Here is a 23,575-nt window from a genome sequence, read left to right on the forward strand (position 1 = left end):
ACCCTCACCCCTGCACCACCCTTCTCCCACACCCTCACCCCTGCACCGCCCTTCCCTCACACCCTCACCCCTGCACCACGCTCAGATAAGAGCTGAAATATTACCTGCTGGAGGAGGCCCCCAAGGTCCTACAAAAAGAAGTCACACAGAGAAAGGTGTTGCTATGAACACAGGGACTTTCTCACACAGCCTGAGGGGCGATGGGTCCTCAGATTAGCTGGAGCTGTTCTCTCACTGTCTGTATTCACGAAGACCCTGAGCACTGCACACAAATGGATGAAACTGTCACAATAGGAGGGAAAGCAAGGCCCATGTATTCTCATTGGTGGAAGCTTCTGGGGACAAGTCAGTGAGAGTGGATGACAGGGACAGGAGCCACAGGATGAGGTCCACCATGGGTCTGTGGCAGTCACCCAATCAGCAAAACCAGATCCCAGTGTCTCCCCTGGGACCTCTGTGCCCTCCCACCCACAGCCCAGCTCCTTCCTGCAGCCCAGCCCACCACCTCCAGGTTCCCAGAGGTCCTCACCTTTCTGATTCCTGTGATAGACAAAAAGGCCGAGCCCGAGGAAGATCACCCCAAGCATGCAGCCTCCGATACCACTCAGCATCTTGATCTGGGCAGACTCAGACTGTGCCCCTGGGGAGCAGAGCCCAGTGTCAGCTTTTGTCCCCACAGGGCACAACAGCCCTGACTGAGAGCCTACAGTCCAGCCTGAGCCATAGGAGGTGAGGGAGCTGGCAGGACTCAGTTCTGTGTTCTGACCCAGGGTCAGGAAGGGCCAGGAGCTCTGAGCACAGTGGTGGGGGAGAAGATATTCGGGTGTTAGTGGCTCAAAGACTTGTCTATAATCTTGAGCTAAAATATCCACCCACTAGCTATCATTGCCAATTGCTATGGACATTGAGTTCCAGGGCCCAGTGTATGTTGTCATCTCCAGAACTGCTGTCTGGGCAGACAGTTAGGTCAGGGCTCTCCTGATGTCCTGACCGTGAGCCGAGACATATGGTTCCCTGTGGTTCTCCACTCGGTAGTAGAAGCAGACCATGCAGGACAAGTGACAGGGTGGGTGACATCAGAGGGATGGAGTAATAACAGCTAAAATTCCCTGTCATGTGGGTTCCATGGTGTAAGAAGAAAATTCCCTTACGCCACTCCACTGTAACGGGGCTCTGCAGGCTGGGGTGCTCCACGTGGCAGGTATAGACCTCTCCCCACTGGGGAGTCATCTCCAGCATCACCAGGACCTGGTAGGTCCAGTCACCATTTTTAATAAGCTGTGTGGATGCGACCCCCACAGTCTCCTCCTGGCCATTCCGGAACCAGCGCACTTTGATCTGGGCTGGGTAGAAATCTGTCACCGAGCAGATCAGCAAGTTGTGGTGGTTGAGGGCCTCCATCCTGGACAGGGAGATGGCGACCTTGGGCTGCTCTGGGGTGACAGAGAAGACAGTGAGTGAGATGGGGCCACGTGGAGACTCCCCTGGGGAAGAGGCAGGGTGGGGATGAGTGCCTGGGTCCTCCCAGTGAATGGAAATCAACTCCACAAATACAAACTTAACTCACTAGGAAAACAGCAGTCAGTGTGGCCATGTTCCTATATAATGTGTAAGGTAGTTAGACAAAAGAATCCAGGAGGTGGAGGTGCACACAGGAGGTAGAGCCAGCAGGATCTCTTCTACTGGGAGCCCAGCCTGGGATATAGAGCAAGTTCTAGGACAGCCAGGACTTCACACAGAAACCCTTTTCGTAAATTCTCTGTGCCTTTTTTAAATTTATGTGTAAATAAAATATTTTATTTATGCAAAAATATAAAAATAAGCTGTTTTTATAAAGTAAACAATAAGACAAAAGGAAAAATGGCTTCTCATTTCAAGTTAATTTTTGGAAAAAAAATTGCAAAAGTAACTCCAGTGTGACATCCTTCATCTCCTCAGACTGTGGTGCACAGTGGGACGACTTTGATACATCATGGCCACTATGTCAGAAGCCTTCTACCCGGGTGCTATTAACCCTTCAGTGAGGAAAACAGCACACACCCTTAACGTGTTTCATGAACTGAGAACACACTGTGTTCTCTCATTTTCTCCTCTCCCTGCCCCAGTTTTCTTTCCTCAGTCAAGTGCTTTAATTCCTGGCGGCCATCACTGTTCCCTTGCTGTGAGGAATCAGTTGCCAACAGTTGAATAACAAGGCCTCCCAGAAAGCAAGAGGGGAAAGCGTTAGCAACCTTTCCAATTAACCGTTGGTCCTGATGTAAGATATTAAATCTAGGCCGGGTTTTGGTGGCGCACGCCTTTAATCCCAGCACTTGGGAGGCAGAGGCAGGCAGATTTCTGAGTTCGAGGCTAGCCTGGTCTACAGAGTGAGTTCCAGGACAGCCAGGGCTACACAGAGAAACCCTGTCTCCAAAAACAAAAAACAAACAACAACAACAACAACAACAACAAAAAAGATATTAAATCTGAACATGACGCTTTAATTGACATCACATGTGAGAGGCTCTCGCAGTATCAGCGAGTATGATGGAAATAAGTCCCTCAGATTTTTTATTAAACTTTTAGTGTGACCAAAGTCAACACAGTCTATCTCAGAAAACTAGGAAAATGGCAGTGATGCCATCAGGTCAGCGCCAGGCAGCGAACAGCCCTCACAGGACAACCTCTGCCTCCAAGGGACAGCGGAGTCAGGGGAACTGACTCGCGGGGAGTGACCACAGTAACCGCGGGACACAGAGTTAACATGGAACCGCTTCCTTCCAGCTCCCCCCCACCCCCCCACCCCCGCTCTCCCGTCACCAGCTCCCCCGCTCATCCGAGGCCCTCCTCCCTCCTCAGCTTCCCTGCCTTGGCGCTGACAGGTGACTGAGGTCACAGCAGAGCCAGCGGTCAGAGGGCAAAGGGCAAAGGTGAGACAGGAGGGAGGCTCAAAGAGGCGCTGGGTGGTGCAGGGCAGAGGGAGGAGGCCAGGGCCGCTCCTCATGCGGGACTCTGACTCCGTGTCCCCTCGCGGACCCCACGGCCCGCGCCACCCACGACCCGCCGCGCTCACCGAGCCGCCGCAGGGAGGTGCGGGACTCTGGCCCCTCGTAGTGCTGTCTGCACACGGTGTCCACCCGGGACCGCTTCTCCTCCAGGATCTCCTTCTGGCTGTTCCAGTCCTCGGCAGGCCACTGCCCCAGCTCGGTCACCGCGCGGAACTCGCCCACGTCGCTGTCATAGCGCACGAACTCCTCCTGGTTGTGGATGTATCTGGTCACGTACCGTATACGCTGCGTCCCGTTGGTGAAGTAGCAGTAGGACTTGAACTGGTACACGAAATCCCCTGCGGATGGACAGGTCACCAAAAAGCGGGGACCACGGAGACCACGACGCTTCTCGCGTGGGACGACGCCCTCTCTGGGTAACACGGGGCCTTGGGGCCTCCGGACAGGCAGTCGCTGTGCTGCCGCCTCCCCCTACCCACCCACCCCCCACCTCTCAGTCCTTAGACGGGTCAGAACTCGCTCGTGCGGACCCCAGAGCTCCGGTGCCTCCAGATGGTTCCACACGGGTAAGGAAAAGCAAGGGACGGATGGGGCGACCGAGCTCGTCCTCATAAGAATATTCCTCAGGAAGCACAAATTGTACTTGGTACGTTTGGAAAAATAAATTAGGGAACACCCAAAGTTGGGTGAGTAGAAGGGGGTGTGGGTCTGGGTGGAGTTGGAAGAGGGGTGAATATGATCAAAATTGTATGAAATTCTCAGCGAACGAATAAAACTAAAATCGAAAGAAAAACAGAATATTCGGCTGTTTCTGCGACCCCAACCTCACCCTGTGAGATTCTCTCCTGTGCGCAAAAAGCCCTGACCTCCCCGCCCATAGGGGACACTCAGGAGAACCTGACTGCAAAACAAATGGGAATCCAGGCAACCTCTGGGAACTGCCTGCTTTTGTGGTCACTCAGGGCATCTTAAGTGTAGCTGCAATACGTTCTGTGCATGGGCTTTGGAGGACTGGGGCTTTCTATAAAGTACTCTCCAGTCTCCGAACTAGGACACCCCCGCCCTGGGTATGTATCACATACTTCCCTTTTAGGCCTAGTGTTTTCTTGGAAATTAAATTTGCCAACTCAGTGTCCAAGTCCAAGAAATTTACTCCTTGGCCCCTGGCTTCTCTCAGTGTTAGACACCTAAAGTTCGCTCTTTAAAACCTCCACTCCACATCAGGAATTTTCCTCAAACACCAGGACCACAGACCATCTCTGACCTGTTTCCTCATCCCAGAATCTGGCATTTCCTCCAGACACAATGCTGGGGGAAGGAATGCGGGGTTGGGGCTGGTATTGTAAGCCCTGCTGTATCACGCACAACCCTGTGCTCTTTGTCTTGTCCTTAGTGGGAAATTTAAACTCGGTCTCCTTCTATTTTAATATGCCAGGCTCACCATGTGTGCACGATTCTAGCTTCTATATTACAACACAGAAAAGAGAATGGAGCCTCAGTCTCTCTTCAGAGAAAGGAATCAATGTAAAAGACTGATCTAAAATCAGGATTTTGCTATCCCACTCGGCCACATCCCAAGGTCTCCAGGGTCCCTCAGAACCAGTCCCCCCAGAGTGCTGGCTCTGGAGAGCCCTGCCCTCACTTACTTGGGGAGTCTCCGCCCTCAGTCCCTGGGCAGCTCAGCATCATCAGCACCACCACAGCTGCTGAGAGGAGGAGGCTGGGGGTCTGCAGAGCCATCTCTAAGACAGGGAATGGCAGTCACCAGGGCTCACACCTGCTGTGTCCCCTTCAGAAAGCAAAGTTCTGTAGCCTAAGTGATCTGAAACCCCAGAGGTTGGGGTTGGTCCCAAGTGAGGAACCAATCAGCATGGGAGCTGAAGTTTGTCATCTGTCTCTGGGCAGACTTTGTTTAAAAGGGCTCTCTCTGTGGGGCATGGTCTGTTTCTTCATGGAGCCCCACTGAATGGACATTTGAGGTGACCACTCCTTTCAGTTATACAGTAAAGCTTTCCAAACTGCAGACTGTCTGTGTTTGGGATTTAAAGACCAAAAAAGAAAAGTGAGTCAAGTATAGGCAACTTTGGGATAATTATTTCAAGTCTACTGTTCTTACATTATTTCAAGTCTACTGTTCTTACACTTGAGGCTGTAGTGGGAGGAATGAGTGTGACTTGTGTTGGGGGACAGAGAAATTATCTTTTGTTATATCTGAGCCTCTGGGGCACCTCAGGTGAGAAAGCAGAGTTCTTAGGGAGCCACTGAGCCTCTTTCTAATCCTGGACTCTCTTTGTAAAATGCAAAGCCATGCTCTTTATACTGGCCAGAGTTTTACACAGAACACCTTCAGGTCACATGTATAGGATCAAAGAGCTGTGGACTCCTTCCAGGAAGCTCAAGAAGAAACCCTCTCCTCAGCCAGCATCCCATGAAATCAGTGCTTGGTCAGTGGGGCCAAGTGTAAGATTAGTAATCGACTCGTCACCAAAATGGACACCCAGGACTCTATTGTGTCCACTTCAGGGATCAAATGCACCATCAGGACCCCACGGCTCCTAACAACACTATTAATGTAATGCTAAGAATGATGTTGAATTTTCCTTTAATAAATATATCAGGCAACTACCCTGAAGTTTTCCTTAGTCTATTTGAAGTTATTTAGGTATTTCCACTATTCAATTCTTGAGCAATATGTTATATTAAGTTTCATTATAAATATAAAGTATGGGTTTTATTATTCTGCAAGTTTTTCTCTTTAAGTAACTTTTTTTTTTTTTTTTTTTTTTGGTTTTTCGAGACAGGGTTTCTCTGTGTAGTTCTGGCTGTCCTGGAACTCAGTCTGTAGACCAGGCTGGCCTCGAACTCAGAAATCCACCTGTCTCTGCCTCCCAAGTGCTGGGATTAAAGGCGTGCGCCACCACCGCCCAGCTTTAAGTAACATTTTTGAAAAGCCAGAGTCACACAGGCAGCAGAGCGAGCACAGACACGCCATCTGAACCTCAGAAGACTCAACTTCACTTACTGAAGAAATGCACACCACAGGCAGTAGCTTGAAGCAGATGTAATTTGTAAGCATCTCTGGGATCTGTGGTAACCTGAACATACATCACTCTCTGCTGTACAGTCTCTGCCTTGAACGGCTACTGAGAATCCGCGTATCAGAGGCCTGGCTGCTGCTCAGGAAATTACTGAGAGAAGGCAGAAGCTTGAGGAGGTGGAGCCTAGAAGGAAATTGGCCAAGGGTGTGTTGGGGCTGCAGAGGCTCCGCCCCTCCCTTGCTTCCAGGCTGCCATGGTGAGCAGTTTTCCCTCTGTGTCCCACCATAATGATCTGCCTCACCGAAACCCAAAAGAAGCAGAGGCAAGGGACTATGGGCTGAAACCTGTGAACTGGGAGCTGAAGCAAACTAACTTCACGCTTTATAGTCTGATTCTGACAACCACCACAGTGCACTGGAAGGGCTTCACGAACCTGAAGATGTACACAGGATCTGGAGTCTCATAGCAGGGTAGGTAAGTGACTCACCCGGTCGCAACTTTAATAATGATGATGATGATGATGATAATTACCAGGTGTGGTGGTTTGCACCTGTGATCCAGCACTTAAAAAGCTCAAAGAGGATTACCATGAGTTTGAAGTTATCTTGGTCAAACAGTGCATGTCAGAACTACATTGAAAAACCCAGTGTAAATTTTAAAAAAAGGAAAAATTCTAAAAGTCCAATATGACACCGTGTATGTCAACTAAAAGATAACACAAGTTAAATTAAAATCTAACCCTGAATTCTAAGTACTATTTGAACTCTTTTAGAATTGCATTTAAAAAAATTTTAAGACAACAATATCATACAATAGCTTCAAGGACCTGTTAAAACCACCAAATGTATCAGTTATATGAAAAAAAATCGACAGAAATCAGCGTAGTGACAGGGCCTGGAGATCTGGGATCTGGCTAGAGGGAGCCACCTGGTAACACCCATGTCCTTTCTGATCAAAACAACAGCCTTCCAGGCCATGTATCTCCAGGTTAAATTGACTGTGGTTAATTAGTTCTTTGTGTGAAAACACAATGTTTACTAATCACACATGTCTATTTAATCTTTAAAAGTCTACATAAGGTGAGTAGAGTTGGACCTGCCCACACATGCCTTTAATCCCAGCACTAAGGAGGCAGAGGCACGAGGAACACTGTGAGTTCCAGGCCAACCTGGTCTACACAGCAAGTTACAAGTCAGTCTGGGCTAAATAATAAGACCCTACCTAAAAGAAAATGTAAGTACAGCATCAGATTCCCCAACATGTACGGTGGTTACTGTGTACATTCATGGTCATGCCTGCACCTTATGTATCTGATGTTACTTCTAAAGTGTTTGATTTTATCTGTCAGACAGCTACTCAAGCTGACACAAGACATTATAACACCTGTGGACCCTGGGCTGTCCACACTGCTGTCTGCACAGATGTCACCCCTCAGGACCTGAGAGGAAAGGGCACACTCAGCAACAGCAGCAGATGTCCATCCCTAAGACAGGGTCCATGCAGGACGTGTGGAAAAGTGGAGGAAAGTCCAGGCAGACTCGTCCAGCTGTCCCATGTGGGCAGTGACAGTGGTCATATGAAAGACCAGCCCACCAGCAATGAGAGTGTGGGGCAGACACATCACATGCCTCTGAAACCAGACTGCTCGGATGCAGACTGCGGCTTCATCTTTGACTCCTGGAACTTCACAGGTTGCTTAGTGATTCTGCCCCAGCTTCCTCATCCCTAATATGAATGGTGATTGTGGTAACACCACCTCAGAGAATGGTGTGGTAACTGGGTGAGTCAGAATTTCTGAGTACACAGTGAGATACTTGGTAAGAGGTTCCTCTCCACAGTAAAAGCAGAGAAATAGCACAGCGGAGAGATAGCAACAGGAGACACTGTAGAAACTATTACAGCTGCAGGGGCCTGGTAATGCTCCTGCTCACGGGTCTGACCCAAATGGACACTCATGGAATTGGGAACAGGGTCCCAGTTCCAATAGCACACAACGGAAAGAAGCCAAGTTTGATTTGGGGTTTTGTTTTTAATATTGAGTGGGGTGAATAACTGGACCAGATGCCATTTTTTTCTTGAGTTCTACACCCTGCTAGACTCCTTGAGGTCACAGGGACTTTAGCTGTTTCCCTTATCCCCAGCTCTCTCCTCACGCCTAGCAAACCATGAAATAGTGTTGATTCAGAAGCTGTGAGAAGCAGCTACTCCCTGATGGGTCAACAGCCATCCCATTCCACTGATAGAGCTGAACAAGGAGCACACATGTGGGTGACTCGGAGTCGGTTCCCTCCCATTGACCTGTCTCCTAGATTTCCTGGCAGGGCCATACATTAAGGTGGTGACACTGAATACTTTACTTCCACAGTAGCTAGTGCTAGAGCAGCCATGGCCTGACTGTGACTTAAGAGTGCTCTGTCCCCAGTCCTATCACTCACCCAATTGTCTCCTTTGAAATCACATAATTCTGTAGACACAGGAACAGGACACTCCAGGAAGCATGCACCTGTACTGGGGAACTTCCCACACGGGTTTCCCTTCCCCAGAACTCTTAACATTTAAACCTCACACCCACCACTAAAGCTGAAATAAAGGAATCGATGACAAAGAGGCTTTACAGATGCTGGTTTCTGATCCAGCCAATGAGGAGGGAAAGTGAGGCAGCATCACCAGTCTCCGGCAGACTAAGTCACCAAGAAGGCCTGCAAGAAGCACAGAAGTGCAACCTGAGGAAATAGACAGAAATAATACAGGAGATTATTAGGAAATTACAGACAGGTGGACTATGCAGTACAGGAGTTACTGGGATGATGTGTCATGTTCTAAGATCTAAAGAAACAAAGTCCCCAGAACATTAAAAAACATTTTTAGATTGTATTTTTTTATCATTTTTGTTTCTGTGTATGTATGAATGTATGTATGTATGTGTATGTATGTATGTATGTATGTGTGAGTGAATGTCACCGGTGTGTGGATGCTCGTGGAGGCCAGAGAAGGACTCCGTTCCTTCTCTGCTGCTTCCTGTATCTCTTCGCCCTTGTGATCAATTCATACAGATTGTCTACTTGTTCATCTGTGAGCCCGTATCTGGTTTCCACGGTGAACACATTTCGGATGGTTTGCACACTCATCCCACAAACATCCCAACCTTTATTTTCTGTCCCTTGGATCTATCCAGTCTTCCTCAGGTCATCAGTAGACACGGTATTCCATCAGTGACGAATTTCACCGTCCCCGCCATGATGTGTAAATCCCTCTGCAGCCCCCGGGAGCTCCCGAGTTCCCTCTGACGTCATTGATTCTCACCTCCAGCTCTGAAGTCAGACCTCTTCGGGATCACCGCTTCCCACGGACTCACAAGAACAGGATGCTGAGGCTGCGCACCACTCCCTCTTCAGTCCCTTGCCTACTTCCGTCCTGATTCCTACCACCTCTATTGGCTTTCCGGTGTACTCCTCTTGTGTTCTTGATTTTTTTTTTCCTTTTTAAGTTTTCTCTATTGTGTCTAAAACTACCCTATCGCTTTTCATGTCAGAATACTTGACAGAAACAAGGTTGGAAAGACTCATGTTTGCTCTCCATTAGGAGAGGCTCGGTCCATCATGGCGGGTAAGACATGGACGAGCCGTTCATGGCAGTTTCCTCTCTAGCAGCTTCAGCTTCCTGTGCAGCTCGTTACGTCATTACGGATCGGGAAGTGGACTGGAACCGGAAGCGGATGTCACCTTCGAGGTCCGACACCCACTTCTGCTCGATAGACCACAGGACATAAGGTTCCGCAGCCTCTGAAAACAGTGCCTCCAGCAGGTGACAAAATGTCCTAACGTGTGCTCCTGTGGGGGACATTTCACATTGAACCTGAGCAGCTGTGATCCACCTGGGGCTTTCATTTGACATAGGGTACAGATCCAATTTTTTGTGTATAGATACTCAATTATTTCAACACCAACTATTTAAAAAATATTTCCCCACTGGGTATTTTTGTCAAAGAATGATTATATACTTATATTTGGAATATATGTAACATAAACCATACACACGCACTCATACCACATTGTCCTGACATAACTGTATAAGAAACCTTAAAATCAAGCATCCTAAACCTCCATCTATCTTCTTTTTGAAAATTGTTCTTTATATTCTATTCTTTAATTTTCCCATGTAAATGTATCAATTTTTTTCAATAATGTCACATATTTAGATTAGAACTGTGCCCAATCTACATGCGAGTTAAGAGAGAATTCATTATCACCAACACTTGGTATCCTCTTCAGACTTGGCTCATCTTTCCATTCATTTGATATCCTATGATTTTCCTTGCCCCTTTTTTATACTTTTCAGGATATGGACTGTATATGTTGTTTGTCAAATTTATCCCTGTTTTTTTTTTAATATCTTGAGTGGTGTTGAAAATAAAAATTCTTGATGCACCATCAGAAAAAAATTATACATTTTAAGTTGTGGTATTTCATTATGAATACATAGATAGAAAGTTGACAGCCATTGTTAAATTTGTATCCTGAAATTTTTATTTATTTATTTGATATTATTTATTATTAAACTTTCATTAATAATTTTTTAAATGTATGCTCATAGGGGCATTCATCTATAGATTTTTTCTTTTCTTTTTCTTTTTTCTTCCTTTTGTTCTTTTTTTCTTTTTTTATTTATTTGTATAACCACAATGACGGCTTCAAACATTGACCAGGACACACTCCTCTTCTATTTGTAATGATGTCATGTCTTCCTTAAGTGACATGGACTTTGTCAGTTCAAACACCTGAACCAAAGCTGACTCTGTAGAAATGCTTTAAGTACAAGTTCTACCTAACAATTAGTCACAGGACTGTGTTCTCTTAGTTTGTTGGATGGCCATGGCATCAGCGTTCGTATTTTACGGACAGTATTTTCATTTCTTCCGAGTGGTCTAATTTATAGAGATAAAGGTTTTCATAGACTGTTATACATACATCTCTGAGTGCTATATAATTATGTCCTTACTCTTGTTCTTGATGTTACTGTGTTTTTCTTTTTTCTTTGTGTATCTTGATACAGTCTAGCAGTCTTAAATGATACAGTCTAAAGTGCTGGATTGGATTCATTTTCTCTGCCAGCTAAAGAATTAAAAGGCAAAAAATCTGAAATGTAACAGGTCAGCAGAGAAATCTCACAAGAGACACACAGAATCAGCAGGTAAATGAAGGTGTTTATTGGGGGGTGAGGAAACACACACAGGGGGCACACAGAGAAAAAGACTCTGCAAGCAGGTCATGGAGGACTGGCACACACACTCCAGAAGCTAGAAATCCAGGCTCTTCTTGAGAACAGGGCCTTAAAGCTCTGGATCATTTTCCTCCTCTGCTTTAGGGGTGGTCAGTTTGAAGGCAGGCAGGCTGGTTGTTTGGTCCATAACTCTCAGGTGACATGTCCTGATCCATCCTTGACCCTGGTGAGCCCCTCCATCATGAGGGGGCCTACTGGGAGACAAAATTTCAAGTCTGAGGAAGAAGCCAGACATCATGGAAATTCCCACCTTTATGACCAAGCCTTGGCCCCTTCCCCTGTCTAATGCCTGTCTCCCAGTCTTACCACAGGTCACAACCCTGACTGACTCCTCCTCTGATGCTCTGATCTCCACACTGATCTATGCTCTGTTTGTTATCCCTTTTGTCTGTTCATTTGTGCTAAAACTAATATTACCTGTTCTAATTTCTGAAGATAAAATCTTTAGCTCATTGGCCTGAGCCTTCTTTTCAGTTCTGGCCCGTGTACACAGTTGATGGAAATGCTGCATTTGGGCTCTTTGTTTATTTGTTTTGTTTGTTTGTTTGTTTGTGCTGGGATTGAAGGCGTGCACCACCACTTTTAAATTCCTGTACTGTTTTCTCCTGTGCCTTATTCAAAAGAAGTCGTTTTTCACTTACAAATATTTGGAAATATATTCTACATTAACTTCTCATTTAATTTCAGTTTTTGAACAAGTAAATATTCTAGCTTGCTTTCCGTTACCGTAATAAAACTCTGGCCAAATCCAACTTGGGAAGGAAAGCATTTATTTCACCTCCCAGACTACAATCTATCATGAAGGAAGTCAGGACAGGAATTTAAGGCAAGAACCTGAAGGCAAAAACTAAGGCAGAGGCCATGGAGGAACACTGTTCACTGGCTTGCTCCTGTGACTTGTTCAGCCTGCTCTCTTTTGGAACCCAGGACAACCTACCCTCATGGCCCCACCCACAATGGGCTGGGCCCTCTTCAAACATTCAGAATTCCTCAGCTGAGTTGTCTTCTTCCCAGGTGATTTCAATTTCTGTCAAGTTGACAAAAAACTAACCAGCACAGAAAACTGTGCGATTTCAATTCTTTCAAATTCATCAATCCTTAGATATCCCTCCCCCACCCCACAAAAAAAAATTTTTTGACATAATTCAGGCTCCATTCATGTTAAAATTACCCAGTAAAACAGGAGTGTAGACATATTTACTTAACAGTAAATGTGCTTTCATTAAACCACATATTGTTTAATGTTTAACCTTTATGCATGAATCTTGACAATTTTAAAATATGAATGATAAAATATCATGGTTGCTAAAATATCAAGAATAGATTTGTTAAAGAATTACAAAAACTTGATGTACAAAGGGAGTCACAGAGTATTGCCCAGAGGTGTTTGTTTGTTTGTTTGTTTAAATTTATTATCTCACATGTATGAATGTTTGGCTACATGTATATCTGTGCACTGTGTGTGTGTGTGTGTGTGTGTGTGTGATGCCTTTGGAGTTCTGAAGACCTCCTGGGACTGGAGTTACAGGAGTTTGGAACCACCAGTGGAGCTGGGAAGTGAACCCAGGTTTTCTGGAATCGCAAGACTCCTTGGCCATCTCTTCAGATTTTTCTCAGGTTTCAGTTTTAAGGATAACTTTACTCAGTGCTGTCACGCTAAAGAGGACTCACGCTCCTCTGTCTCATTGTCTCATGCTTCTTTGCTTCTCTGACATCCAAAACCTCCTCTCAGGCTGGTGTCATCACCCCTGGAACCCTGAGAAAGCACTTAGTGAGATAAGACACACTTGGGCACCGGACTCCAGACAGGATCGCTGGCCTTTCCCTGTCCAGACCTGTGAACCAGAGACAGGACTCCAACCCTTCCCCTGACTGTAGGAAGTTCACTGTGGCCACCTGCTGGCATGTGAACCACCTCACACTCAAAGCTGTACTGTCCTGGGACTGTCATGGGGCAATGCATTTTGTCACAGTTGGACATGAAAACAAAGACCAAATAGAACTTACTTCACTGTGAGGAAGTCAGGATTCTCAAAAATAGGAAAGCATCTCAGTGGCTTGGTCCTCCCAGCCTGCCTTGCACAGTTTTCTGTTCTGGGTGTTCTGTTTCATCCCTTCTGACTCCCCATGGAAATTTAACATCTACTAAACATGCACAATTTTGTTTTCTTTATCTTCTCCCCCACCCCTCAAAATCTAATATCTCTTTGTAGCCCTGGCTGTCTTGAAATTCACTCTGTAGATCAGGCTGGCTTCAAACTTATGGATATTCTTGTCTCTGCCCCTGCCCCTGCCCCTGACCCTGACCCTGACCCTGACCCTTGCCCCTGCTCCTGCCCCTGCCCCTGCTTCTTGCCCCTGCCTCTGCCCCTGCCCCTGCCCCTTGCCCCTGCCCCTGCTAGGCAAGGATTAAAGGCAAGCTCCACCAAGGCCAGCTATACTTTGCTGTTCTTTGTTTCTTTACCCACCCATGCCCCAGCTCTGAATGTGACCCAGCAATACAGAGTGTGCCTAGGTAGAGCCCACACACACAAGGCCTGGAGTTTGATACCTGTGCTGGTTTTGTGTTGACACTGGCTGGAGTCGTCTGACAGGAGGGAATATCAAGTTAGGAAAAGACTTTATAAGCTCTGGTTGTAACCATTTTCCTACACAGTGACTTATGGGAGACATCCCAGATCATTGTAAGTGGGACCACCCCTGGCTGGTGGTCCTGGTTTCTATAAGAAAGTAGTCTGAGCAAGCCTTGGGGAGCAAGCCAGTAAGCAGCACTCCTCCATGGCCTCGGCATCAGCTCCTTCTTCCAGGTCCCTGCACTGTGTGAATTCCTGTCCTGACTTCCTTTGACGGTGAACAGTGATGTAGACGCATAAGTTAAATAAACCTTTGTCTCCCAACATTGTTTGGTCATGGTGTTTCCTTACAGCACTAGTAGCCCTAACAGAGACAATGCCCAACACTGGGGAAAATGGAAACAGTATTTCTAAAGAAAGTTTGGTCTAACAGTAACTGAGAAAAAGAAACAACAGGAGGCCATCACCTTCTCAACTCCGAGGGAAAGGAAGAAAACCGATGTCTCCCATCTGCAGACAGGCAAGCTTCTCACATGAAGGGCAGCTTGGGAGCTGACCTGAGACTCTCCAGAGCAGAACCAAGCCCATCCAGGAGGAGAAGGATGAGACCAAGCTGGGCTGTGCCCTGTGGTGGGAGGGCTGGCCTCTGGCTATGACCATGACAGTGTGCTCTGTCTCCACTTCTTGAAACACAATCAAGGGATATTTTGTCCCACAGTCACTGTCTTGACTGTCTGGTGCCATTTTGCCATTCCCTTTAGTATGTAAACACACTTTGCTACATCAACCATGTGACTGAGTTTTCATTTACAATTTTCTTGTTTTTATTTCTCTGACTTCATTTAACTCTCATTCTGCATCTTCTTCTCTCCTATCTAGTTAATTGCTGGGTTCCTAGGTCTTACTTTGGATTTTTCTTCATGTGGTGAATGTACGATTCACTCCATCCTCACTGCTGTTGCCCTGGCTCCTGTTCTGGTCCTGTGTCTGGAGACAATACGCACTAGTTAACATCAGCTTTGAGGGATCACATCTATAGCTCTGTGTTCCATTTGTTCCTACCCAGAACAGGTGAGAGTATCAGGACAAGAACCTTGAAGGCTTTCTGGACTTCTGAGCTCAATGCCGCCATCTAGTGTTAACACAGCATAGTGACATTTCATTAACAATGCGGGGGAAGTTGATGTCTGATTTCATGACTCCTGTTTCTGGAAATAATTTTCTCCACTTCCTTTTTCTCTTTAAAACCATGATACTCGGATTTTCCACCATTGAAGGCATTGCTTTACTCCCTAGATTAATGCTTCCTCAAGACTTTCCTCTCTGGTTGTCCTGCCCAGTTTCCCCTTCTCAGACCCCACAGCAGCAGTGGAACACAGTGCACCCGTGTGGAAGGCCACAGACTTCTTCCATAATGACCCACTCAGGATGATTTGCGTGAGTGTGTGTGTATTTTATGTATGTGTATATGTATATGTGTGCATATAAATATGTATATTTTTAAATTTTTGAGGCAGCTCTGGCTGTCCCGGAATTCACCATGTAGACCAGGCTGTTCTCTAACTTACAGATCCATCCACCTGTCTTTGCCTCCTGGATTCTGGGATTAAAGTCGTGCAGGGCAGAACAGGCTGGATGGTTAGTCTTTCGAAGATGATTTTCTCTGCCCATTGATCCCAGTACCCTTTCAGTCTCTTCTCCAGTCAGATTCTATCACAGACCCGTGTGGCTTTGCTGGGGCTGAGTATCTGTCGTCTTCTGCATGTGTTGTCAAACATCATCGTATTATTCCATCTATGCTGTCCCTAACAGTCTACACGTTTTGTCTGCCTCGGAACAGAAGCTGAGAGGGCAGAGGAGCTGGTAACAAGTTTGGGTGAACAGCACATCAAAATGATCAGAATCTAGTTAAAGTAGTCCTCAGTGAGACATTAGTTCCTATAAATGTATGTATTGGTACAGGAAAGACATTTACAATTAGTAACATGCCCTTTTAGAAATGGGAGCATTAAAACTTAATTAAATTTAAAGAAGGTACAAGAAGATTAAAAGAATTATTCAGAATTAGAGTAGATGCCTTTATAAAGGAAAACTGACAAATGGAAAAATAAAAATAAGAGGTTAAACTAGAGATAGTTCTTTGAAGAGACTAATAAACATTATAAACTCCTATGACATAGAAGGAAGCAAATGCTACCAGTGAGAAGGTGGAAGGTGTCAGCCACCACAGTCATTCAGACACCAGGCGGCTAAGATGGGTTACAACACCTTCATGTCAACAACTCAACAGGAGATGGAGACAGAAATAAAGACCTGAACAGCTGTGGTCAAGTAAGGCCATTGATTGTTCCCAAAGCCACATGACACTGTGTGAGAAATAACATAACACAGAAGATTCTTTCTTAGACAGTAGGATCTCTGTGAGCTCCAGGACAGCCAGGGCTACATGGTAAGACCCTGTTTCAGAGACAGAGACAGAGACAGAAAGGAGTGCAGGAATATTGAGATATGGCTTCGGTATCTCAGTCCAGATCATTTTCTTGTGAATTTCACATTAACTAAAAAGACAGGATGGTTGGGTCTACATATCTCCTTGTCTATGGTTGTGGACTGGCCTTTCCAGAAGGATCTTGCAGACTGAATTCAGGAATAAGATCATCTTCATGTCTTTATTCTCCTAGTAAGAATTGTCCACCTCTGCTTCTGACTGGATTAGTTAATTTTCCTATTGATGTGATAAAACACCTGACCAAAAACCAGACAGGCAGACATAAACTTGGGGAAGGGAGGGGTTAATTTGGCTCACAGTTAGAAGGAAGGTCATGACATCGGGACCTTGAGGTAGCAGGTAAGAAGCAGGAGAGATGGATATTTCTACTTAGGTAGTTTTCTCCTTTTGGTGTAGTCATGGCCCCTAGTCCATGGAAGGCTGCTACCCACATTTAAGGGAGAGCCTTCAAGCCTTGTCTAACCTGATCTACAAACTCTCTCAGAGATACATCCAGAGGTGTTTCTCCTAGGTGCTCTTTGCTGTGCATGTCCCTGATATATCTGTCTCCTGAATCCTGGCGACTCTGTCATCCCATCCTGCCCCTCTGTCCATGTCCCCCTGTCAATCAATCAGATTGCTTTACAATGGGTGGTTTCCTAAGCTGGGAAATCTACTCAATGCTAATCTGATGCATTCTTCACTATCTATTCTGTGCACAAGGTATGTATGGTGTGAAAATAATACTTGTGTGCAATGTGCAATGATCAATCAGGGTAATAGCACTTTATTCCAAACTGCTTTAAAAACAATGAGCCTATAACCTAAAAATAAAAAGGAAATGGATTATAGTTAGCATCAGTTTTTTAGAGTCAACTTCAATTTTGTGCAGTATATTTGAGGTAAGTAAAGGATTTCAATACTTTTCAATAAATATCACACTTGGTGTGTGTATGTGTATAAACATTCAGATAGCTCTCCCTAGTCCTTCTTGCTTGGGTAGACTCCTAGCTGATCTGCTCCCGGAAAGACACCATATTCAAACCCATCCCAGAGGATCTGATGCACTCAGAGCAGTTGACTCCTAACTGGTTTGCTCCTGTGAAGACACCAAACCCTGACCCATTGGCATGGATTCCTTCTGATCTGAGCTGGCGCACTGAGCAGACCTTGGGCACTACCTCTGCAACCAATCCTACAACACTCAGAGGAAGCTAGACTCCCAGGAGCTCTAACACCCCCAGGATCATAGAAGAAGTTGGACTCCCAGGACTTTTAACATGCCTGGGATCATAGGATTACAAAATCCCAGAAGCAGCCTGACTCCCAGGAGTTCTGACACGCAGGATCACAGGATCAGAGAGATATCTGGACTCTGAGGAGCTCTGACACAACCAAGAAAACAGGAGAGATGGGCTCCAGTCATAGACAATGAGAGCAGGGAGCACTGGAGATAACCAGATGGCAGAAGACAAGTGCAAGAATGTAAGCAACAGAAACCAAGGTTACCTGGCATCATCAAAACCCAGTTCTCCCAACATAGCAAGTCCTAGATACCCCATCACACCAGAAAAGCAAGATTCAGATTTAAAATTACTTCTCATGATGATGATAGAGGACTTTAAGAAGGACATAAGTAACCCCCTTAAAGAAATACAGGAGAACACAGGTAAAAAGGTAGAAGCCCATAAAGAGGAAACACAAAAATCCCTTAAAGAACTAGAAGAAAACACAACCAAACAGGTGAAGGAATTGAACAAAACCATCCAGGATCTAAGAATGGAAGTAGAAACAATAAAGAAATCACAAAGAAAGACTACCCTAGAGATAGAAAACCTAGGAAGGAGATCAGGAGTCATAGACACAAGCATCACCAACAGAATACAAGAGATAGAAGAGACAATCTCAGGTGCAGAAGATACAATAGAAAACATTGACACAACTGTCAAAGAAAATGCAAAATGCAAAAAGCTCCTATCCCAAAACATCCAGGAAATCCAGGACACAATGAGAAGACCAAACCTAAGGATAATAGGTATAGAAGAGAGTGAAGCTTTCCAACTTAAAGGGCCAGTAAATATCTTCAACAAAATTATTAAAGAAAATTTCCCTAACCTAAAGAAAGATATGCCCATGAACATACAAGCAGCCTTCAGAACTCCAAATAGACTGGACCAGAAAAGAAATTCCTCCTGTCACATAATAAAACACCAAATGCACAAAACAAAGAAAGAGTATTAAAAGCAGTAAGAGAAAAAGATCAAATAACATATAATGGCAGACCTATAAGAATTACACCAGATTTCGCACCAGAGACTATAAAAGCCAGAAGATCCTGGACAGATGTCATACAGACCCTAAGAGAACACAAATGCCAGCTCAGACTACTATACCCAGCAAAACTCTCGATTACCATAGATGGAGAAACCAAGATATTCCATAAGAAAGCCAAATTTATACAATATCTCTCCACAAATCCAGCACTACAAAGGATAAGAGGTGGAAAACTTCAACACAAGGAGGGAAACTACACCCTAGAAAAGGCAAGAAAGCAACCTTCTTCCAATAAACCCAAAAGAAGATAGCCACACAAACATAATTCCATCTCTAGTAACAAAAATGACAGGAAGCAACAATCACTTTTCCTTAATATCTCTTAAAATCAATGGACTCAGTTCCCCAATAAAAAGACATAGACTAATGGACTGAATACGTAAACAGGACCCAGAATTTTGCTGCATACAGGAAACCCACCTCAGTGACAAAGACAGACACTATCTCAGAGTAAAAGACTAGAAAACAATTTTCGAAGAAAATGGTCCCAAGAAACAAGTTGGAGTAGCCATTCTAATACTGAATAAATCAACTTTCAACCAAAAGTTATCAAAAAAGATAAGGAATGACACTTCATACTTATCAAAGGAAAAATCTACCAAGACAAACTCTCAATTCTGAATATCTATGCTCCAAATGCAAGGGCACCCACATACATAAAAGAAACTTTACTAAAGCTCACAGCATACATTGCACCTCACACAATAATAGTGGGGGATTTCAACACCCCGCTCGCAGCAATGGGCAGATCATGGAAACAGAAACTAAACAGAGACACAGTGAAATTAACAGAAGTTATGAACCAAATGGATTTAATAGACATCTATAGAACATTTCATCCTAAAGCAAAAGAATATACCTTCTTCTCAGCACCTTATGGTGCCTTCTCTAAAATAGATCATATAATTGGTCACAAAACAGGCCTCCACAGATACAAGAAGATTGAAATAATCTCATGCATCCTATGAGATCACCACAGACTAAGGCTGGTCTTCAATATCCACAAAACCAACAGAAAGCACACATACACATGGAAACTGAACAACACTCTACTCAATGATAACTTGGTCAAGGAAGAAATAAAGAAAGAAATTAAAGACTTTTTAGAATTTAATGAAAATGAGGACACATCATACCAAAACTTATGGGACATAATGAAAGCAGTGCTAAGAGGAAAACTTATAGCTATAAGTGCCTACAAAAAGAAACTGGAGAGAGCATACACTAGCAACTTGACAGCACACCTGAAAGATCTAGAACAAAAACGAAGCAAATACACCTAAGAGGAGTAGACGGCAGGAACTAATCAAACTCAGGGCTGAAATCAGCCAAGTAGAAACAAAAAGAACTATACTAAGAATCAGCAAAATCAGGAGCTGGTTCTTTGAGAAAATTAACAAGATAGATAAACCCTTAGCCAGACTAACCAGAGGGCAAAGAGTCAGTATCCAAATTAATAAAATCAGAACTGAAAAGAGAGACATAACAACACATACCAAGGAAATTCAAAAAGATCATCAGATTCTACTACAAAAGCCTATACTCAACAAAACTGGAAAACCTGGATGAAATGGACAATTTTCTAGACAGATACCAGGCACCAAAGTTAAATCAATATCAGATAAACCACCTAGACAGTTCCATAACCCCTAAAGAAATAGCAGGAGTCATTAAAAGTCTCTTCACCAAAAAATAAAGCCCAGGACTGGATGGTTTTAGTGAAGAATTCTATCAGACCTTCCAAGAAGACCTAATACCAATTCTCTTCAAACTATTTCACAAAATAGAAACAGAAGGAACACTACCCAGTTCATCTATGAAGATACAATTACACTAATACCTAAACCATACAAAGACCCAACAAAGAAAGAACTTCAGACCAAACTCCCTTATGAATATCAATGCAAAAGTACTCAACAAAATTCTTGCAAACCGAATCCAAGAACACATCAAAGCAATCATCCATCATGACCAAGTAGGCTTTATCCCAGGAATGCAGGGATGGTTCAATATATGGAAATTCATCAATGTAATCCACTATATAAAGGGGAAAAAGCACATGATCATCTCACTAGATGCTTAGAAAGCATTTGACAAAATTCAACACCATTTCATGGTAAAAGTCTTGGAAAGATCAGGAATTCAAGGCCCATACCGAAACATAGGAAAAGCAATATACAGCAAACCAGTAGCCAACATCAAACTAACTGGAGAGAACATTGAAGCAATCCCACTAAAATCAGGGACTAGACAAGGCTGCCCACTCTCTCCCTATCCATTCAATACAATACTCGAAATCTTAGCCAGAGCAATTAGACAACAAAAGGAGGTCAAAGGGATACAAATTGGAAAGGAAGAAGTTAAAATATCACTATTTGCAGACGATATGATGATAGTTAAGTGACCCCAAAAGTTTCAGCAGAGAACTTCTAAACCTGATGAAAAACTTCACCAAAGTGGCTGGATATAAAATTAACTCAAACAAATCAGTAGCCTTCCTCTATTCAAAGGATAAACAGGCTGAGAAAGAAATTATGGAAATAATGCCATTTATAATAGTCACAAACAATATAAAATACTTTGGTGTGAAGTAAAATCTCTGAAGAACAAAATTGAAGAAGATCTCAGAAGATGGAAAGATCTCCCATGCTCATGGATTGGCAGGATTAATATAGTAAAAATGGCCATCTTGCCAAAAGCAATATACAAATTCAATTCAATCCCCATCAAAATTCCAACTCAATTCTTCACAGAGTCAGAAAAAGCAATTCTCAAATTCAATTGGAATAACAAAAAAAACAGGATATCGAAAACTATTTTCAACAATAAAAGATCTTCTGAGGGAATCACCATCCCTGACCTCAAGCTGTACTACAGAGCAATAGTGATAAAAACTGCATGGTATTGGTACAGAGATAGACAGGAAGATCAATGGAGTAGAATTGAAGACCTAGAAATGAACCCACACACCTATGGCTACTTGATCTTTGACAAAGGAGCTAAAACCATTCAGTGGAAAAAAGACAAAATTTTCAACAAATGGTGCTGGTTCAACTGGAGGTCAGCATGTAGAAGAATGAAAATCGATCCATTCCTACCTCCTTGTACAAAACTCAAGTCCAATGGATCAAGGACCTTCAGAGAAAACCAGATACACTGAAACTAATAAAAGAGAAAGTGGGGAAGAGCCTCAAACACATAGGCACAGGGGGACAGTTCCTGAACAGGACACCAATTGCTTATGCTCTAAGACCAAGAATTGACAAATGGGACCTCATAAAAGTGCAAAGCTTCTGTAAGTGCAAAGGACACTGTCAATAGGACAAAATGGCAACCAACAGATTGGGAAAAGATCTTTACCAATCCTACGTCTGATAGAGGGCTAATATCCAATATATACAAAGAACTCAAGAAATTAGACTCCAGACAATCAAATAACCCTATTTTAAAATGGGGTACAAAGCTAAACAAATAATTCTCAACTGAGGAAACTCGAATAGCTGAGAAGCACCTAAAGAAATGTTCAGCATCCTTAGTCATCAGGGAAATGCAAATCAAAACAACCCTGAGATTCCACCTCACATCCATCAGAATGGCTAAGATCAAAAACTCAGGGGATAGCAGATGCTGGTGAAGATGTGGAGAAAGAGGAACACGTCTCCATTGTTGGTGGGATTGCCAGCTGGTACAACTACTCTGGAAATCACTCTGGTGGTTCCTCAGAAAATTGGACATAGTATTACCTGAGAACACAGTTATGCCACTCCGGGGCATATACCCAAAAGATCCTCCAACACATAACAAGAACACATGCTCCACTATGTTTGTAGCAGCCTTATTTATAATAGCCAGAAGCTGGAAAGAACCCAGATGTCCTTAAACAAAGGAATGGGTACAGAAAATGTTGTACATTTACATAATGAAGTTTTACTCAGCTATTAAAAACAATGAATTCATGAAATTCTTAGGCAAATGGATGGAACTAGAAAGTATCATCCTGAGTGAGGTAACCCAATCACAAAAGAACACACATGATATGCACTCACTGATAAGTGGATATTAGCCCAAAAGTTCACAATACCCAAGATACGACTCACAGACCACATGAAGCTCAAGAAGAAGGAAGACCAAACCATGGGTGCTTTCATCCTTCTTAGGAGTAACAAAATACTCAAGGGAGCAAATATAGAGACAAAGTGTGGAGCAGAGACTGGAGGAGGGGCCATCTGGAGACTGCCCTTCCTGAGGATCCATCCCATGTGCAGTCAACAAACACAAACACTGTTGTGGATGCCAGGAAGTGCATACTGACAAGAGCCTCATATACCTGTCTCCTGAGAGGCTCTGCCAGAGCCTGACATATACAGAGGCGGTTGCTCACAGCTAACCATTGAACTGATCATGGAGTCCCCAATGGAAGAGTTAGAGAGAAGACTGAAGGAGGTGTAGGGGCTTGCAGTGCCATGGGAAGAGTGACAATATCAACCAGAGCTCCTAGGGTCTGGGAACACGCATGGAGGGACCTATGGCTCTAGCTGTATATGCAGTGGAAGATGGCCTTGTCAGGCATTGGTGGGAGAGGAGGTCCTTGGTCCTGTGAAGGTGGGATGCCCCAGTGTGGGGGAATTCGAAGGTAGGGAGGAGGGAGTGGGTGGATGGGTGAGGTACACTCTCATAAAAGCAGCAGGAGGGGGGACAAAATAGGGAGTTCCTCGCCGGGCGGTGGTGGCGCACGCCTTTAATCCCAGCACTTGGGAGGCAGAGGCAGGCGGATTTCTGAGTTCGAGGCCAGCCTGGTCTACAGAGTGAGTTCCAGGACAGCCAGGAGTACACAGAGAAACCCTGTCTCGAAAAAACTAAAAAAAAAAAAAAAAA

General features: G+C 44.3%; 2 protein-coding genes across 7 annotated transcripts in view; both read right to left on the reverse strand.

Annotated features, from left to right (window-relative positions):
* Positions 1-8,591, reverse strand: part of LOC114638137 (H-2 class II histocompatibility antigen, A beta chain-like) — a 9,574-nt gene extending 983 nt beyond the window's left edge. The window contains exons 1-5 of one of the 4 annotated variants that reach the window (XM_028786521.1): positions 4,634-5,636; positions 3,053-3,325; positions 1,152-1,433; positions 530-640; positions 105-262 (exon numbers count right to left, since the gene is read on the reverse strand). In XM_028786521.1, coding sequence (XP_028642354.1) covers positions 162-262; positions 530-640; positions 1,152-1,433; positions 3,053-3,325; positions 4,634-4,727 — 861 coding nt within the window. In that variant the 5' untranslated portion in view covers positions 4,728-5,636 and the 3' untranslated portion in view covers positions 105-161. Of the gene's footprint in view, positions 1-104; positions 641-1,151; positions 1,434-3,052; positions 3,326-4,633; positions 5,648-8,460 lie in introns of those variants that run through there. The other 3 variants (XM_028786520.1, XM_028786519.1, XM_028786517.1) reach the window with 3 other exon arrangements.
* Positions 8,592-11,208: 2,617 nt separating this feature from the next.
* LOC114638140 (HLA class II histocompatibility antigen, DO beta chain) overlaps positions 11,209-23,575 on the reverse strand; it is an 18,672-nt gene continuing 6,305 nt past the window's right edge. The window contains exons 7-8 of one of the 3 annotated variants that reach the window (XR_003713825.1): positions 14,784-14,865; positions 11,389-11,499 (exon numbers count right to left, since the gene is read on the reverse strand). Coding sequence is in view for 2 of the 3 variants with exons in the window: in XM_028786526.1 (XP_028642359.1) it covers positions 11,355-11,499 (145 nt within the window). In the remaining variant the exon portion in view is untranslated. Of the gene's footprint in view, positions 11,500-14,519; positions 14,866-23,575 lie in introns of those variants that run through there. The other 2 variants (XM_028786526.1, XM_028786528.1) reach the window with 2 other exon arrangements.

The sequence above is a fragment of the Grammomys surdaster genome, unplaced genomic scaffold (assembly GCF_004785775.1).
Source record: "Grammomys surdaster isolate TR1022 unplaced genomic scaffold, NIH_TR_1.0 125504, whole genome shotgun sequence".
Taxonomy (NCBI): Eukaryota; Metazoa; Chordata; class Mammalia; order Rodentia; family Muridae; genus Grammomys; species Grammomys surdaster.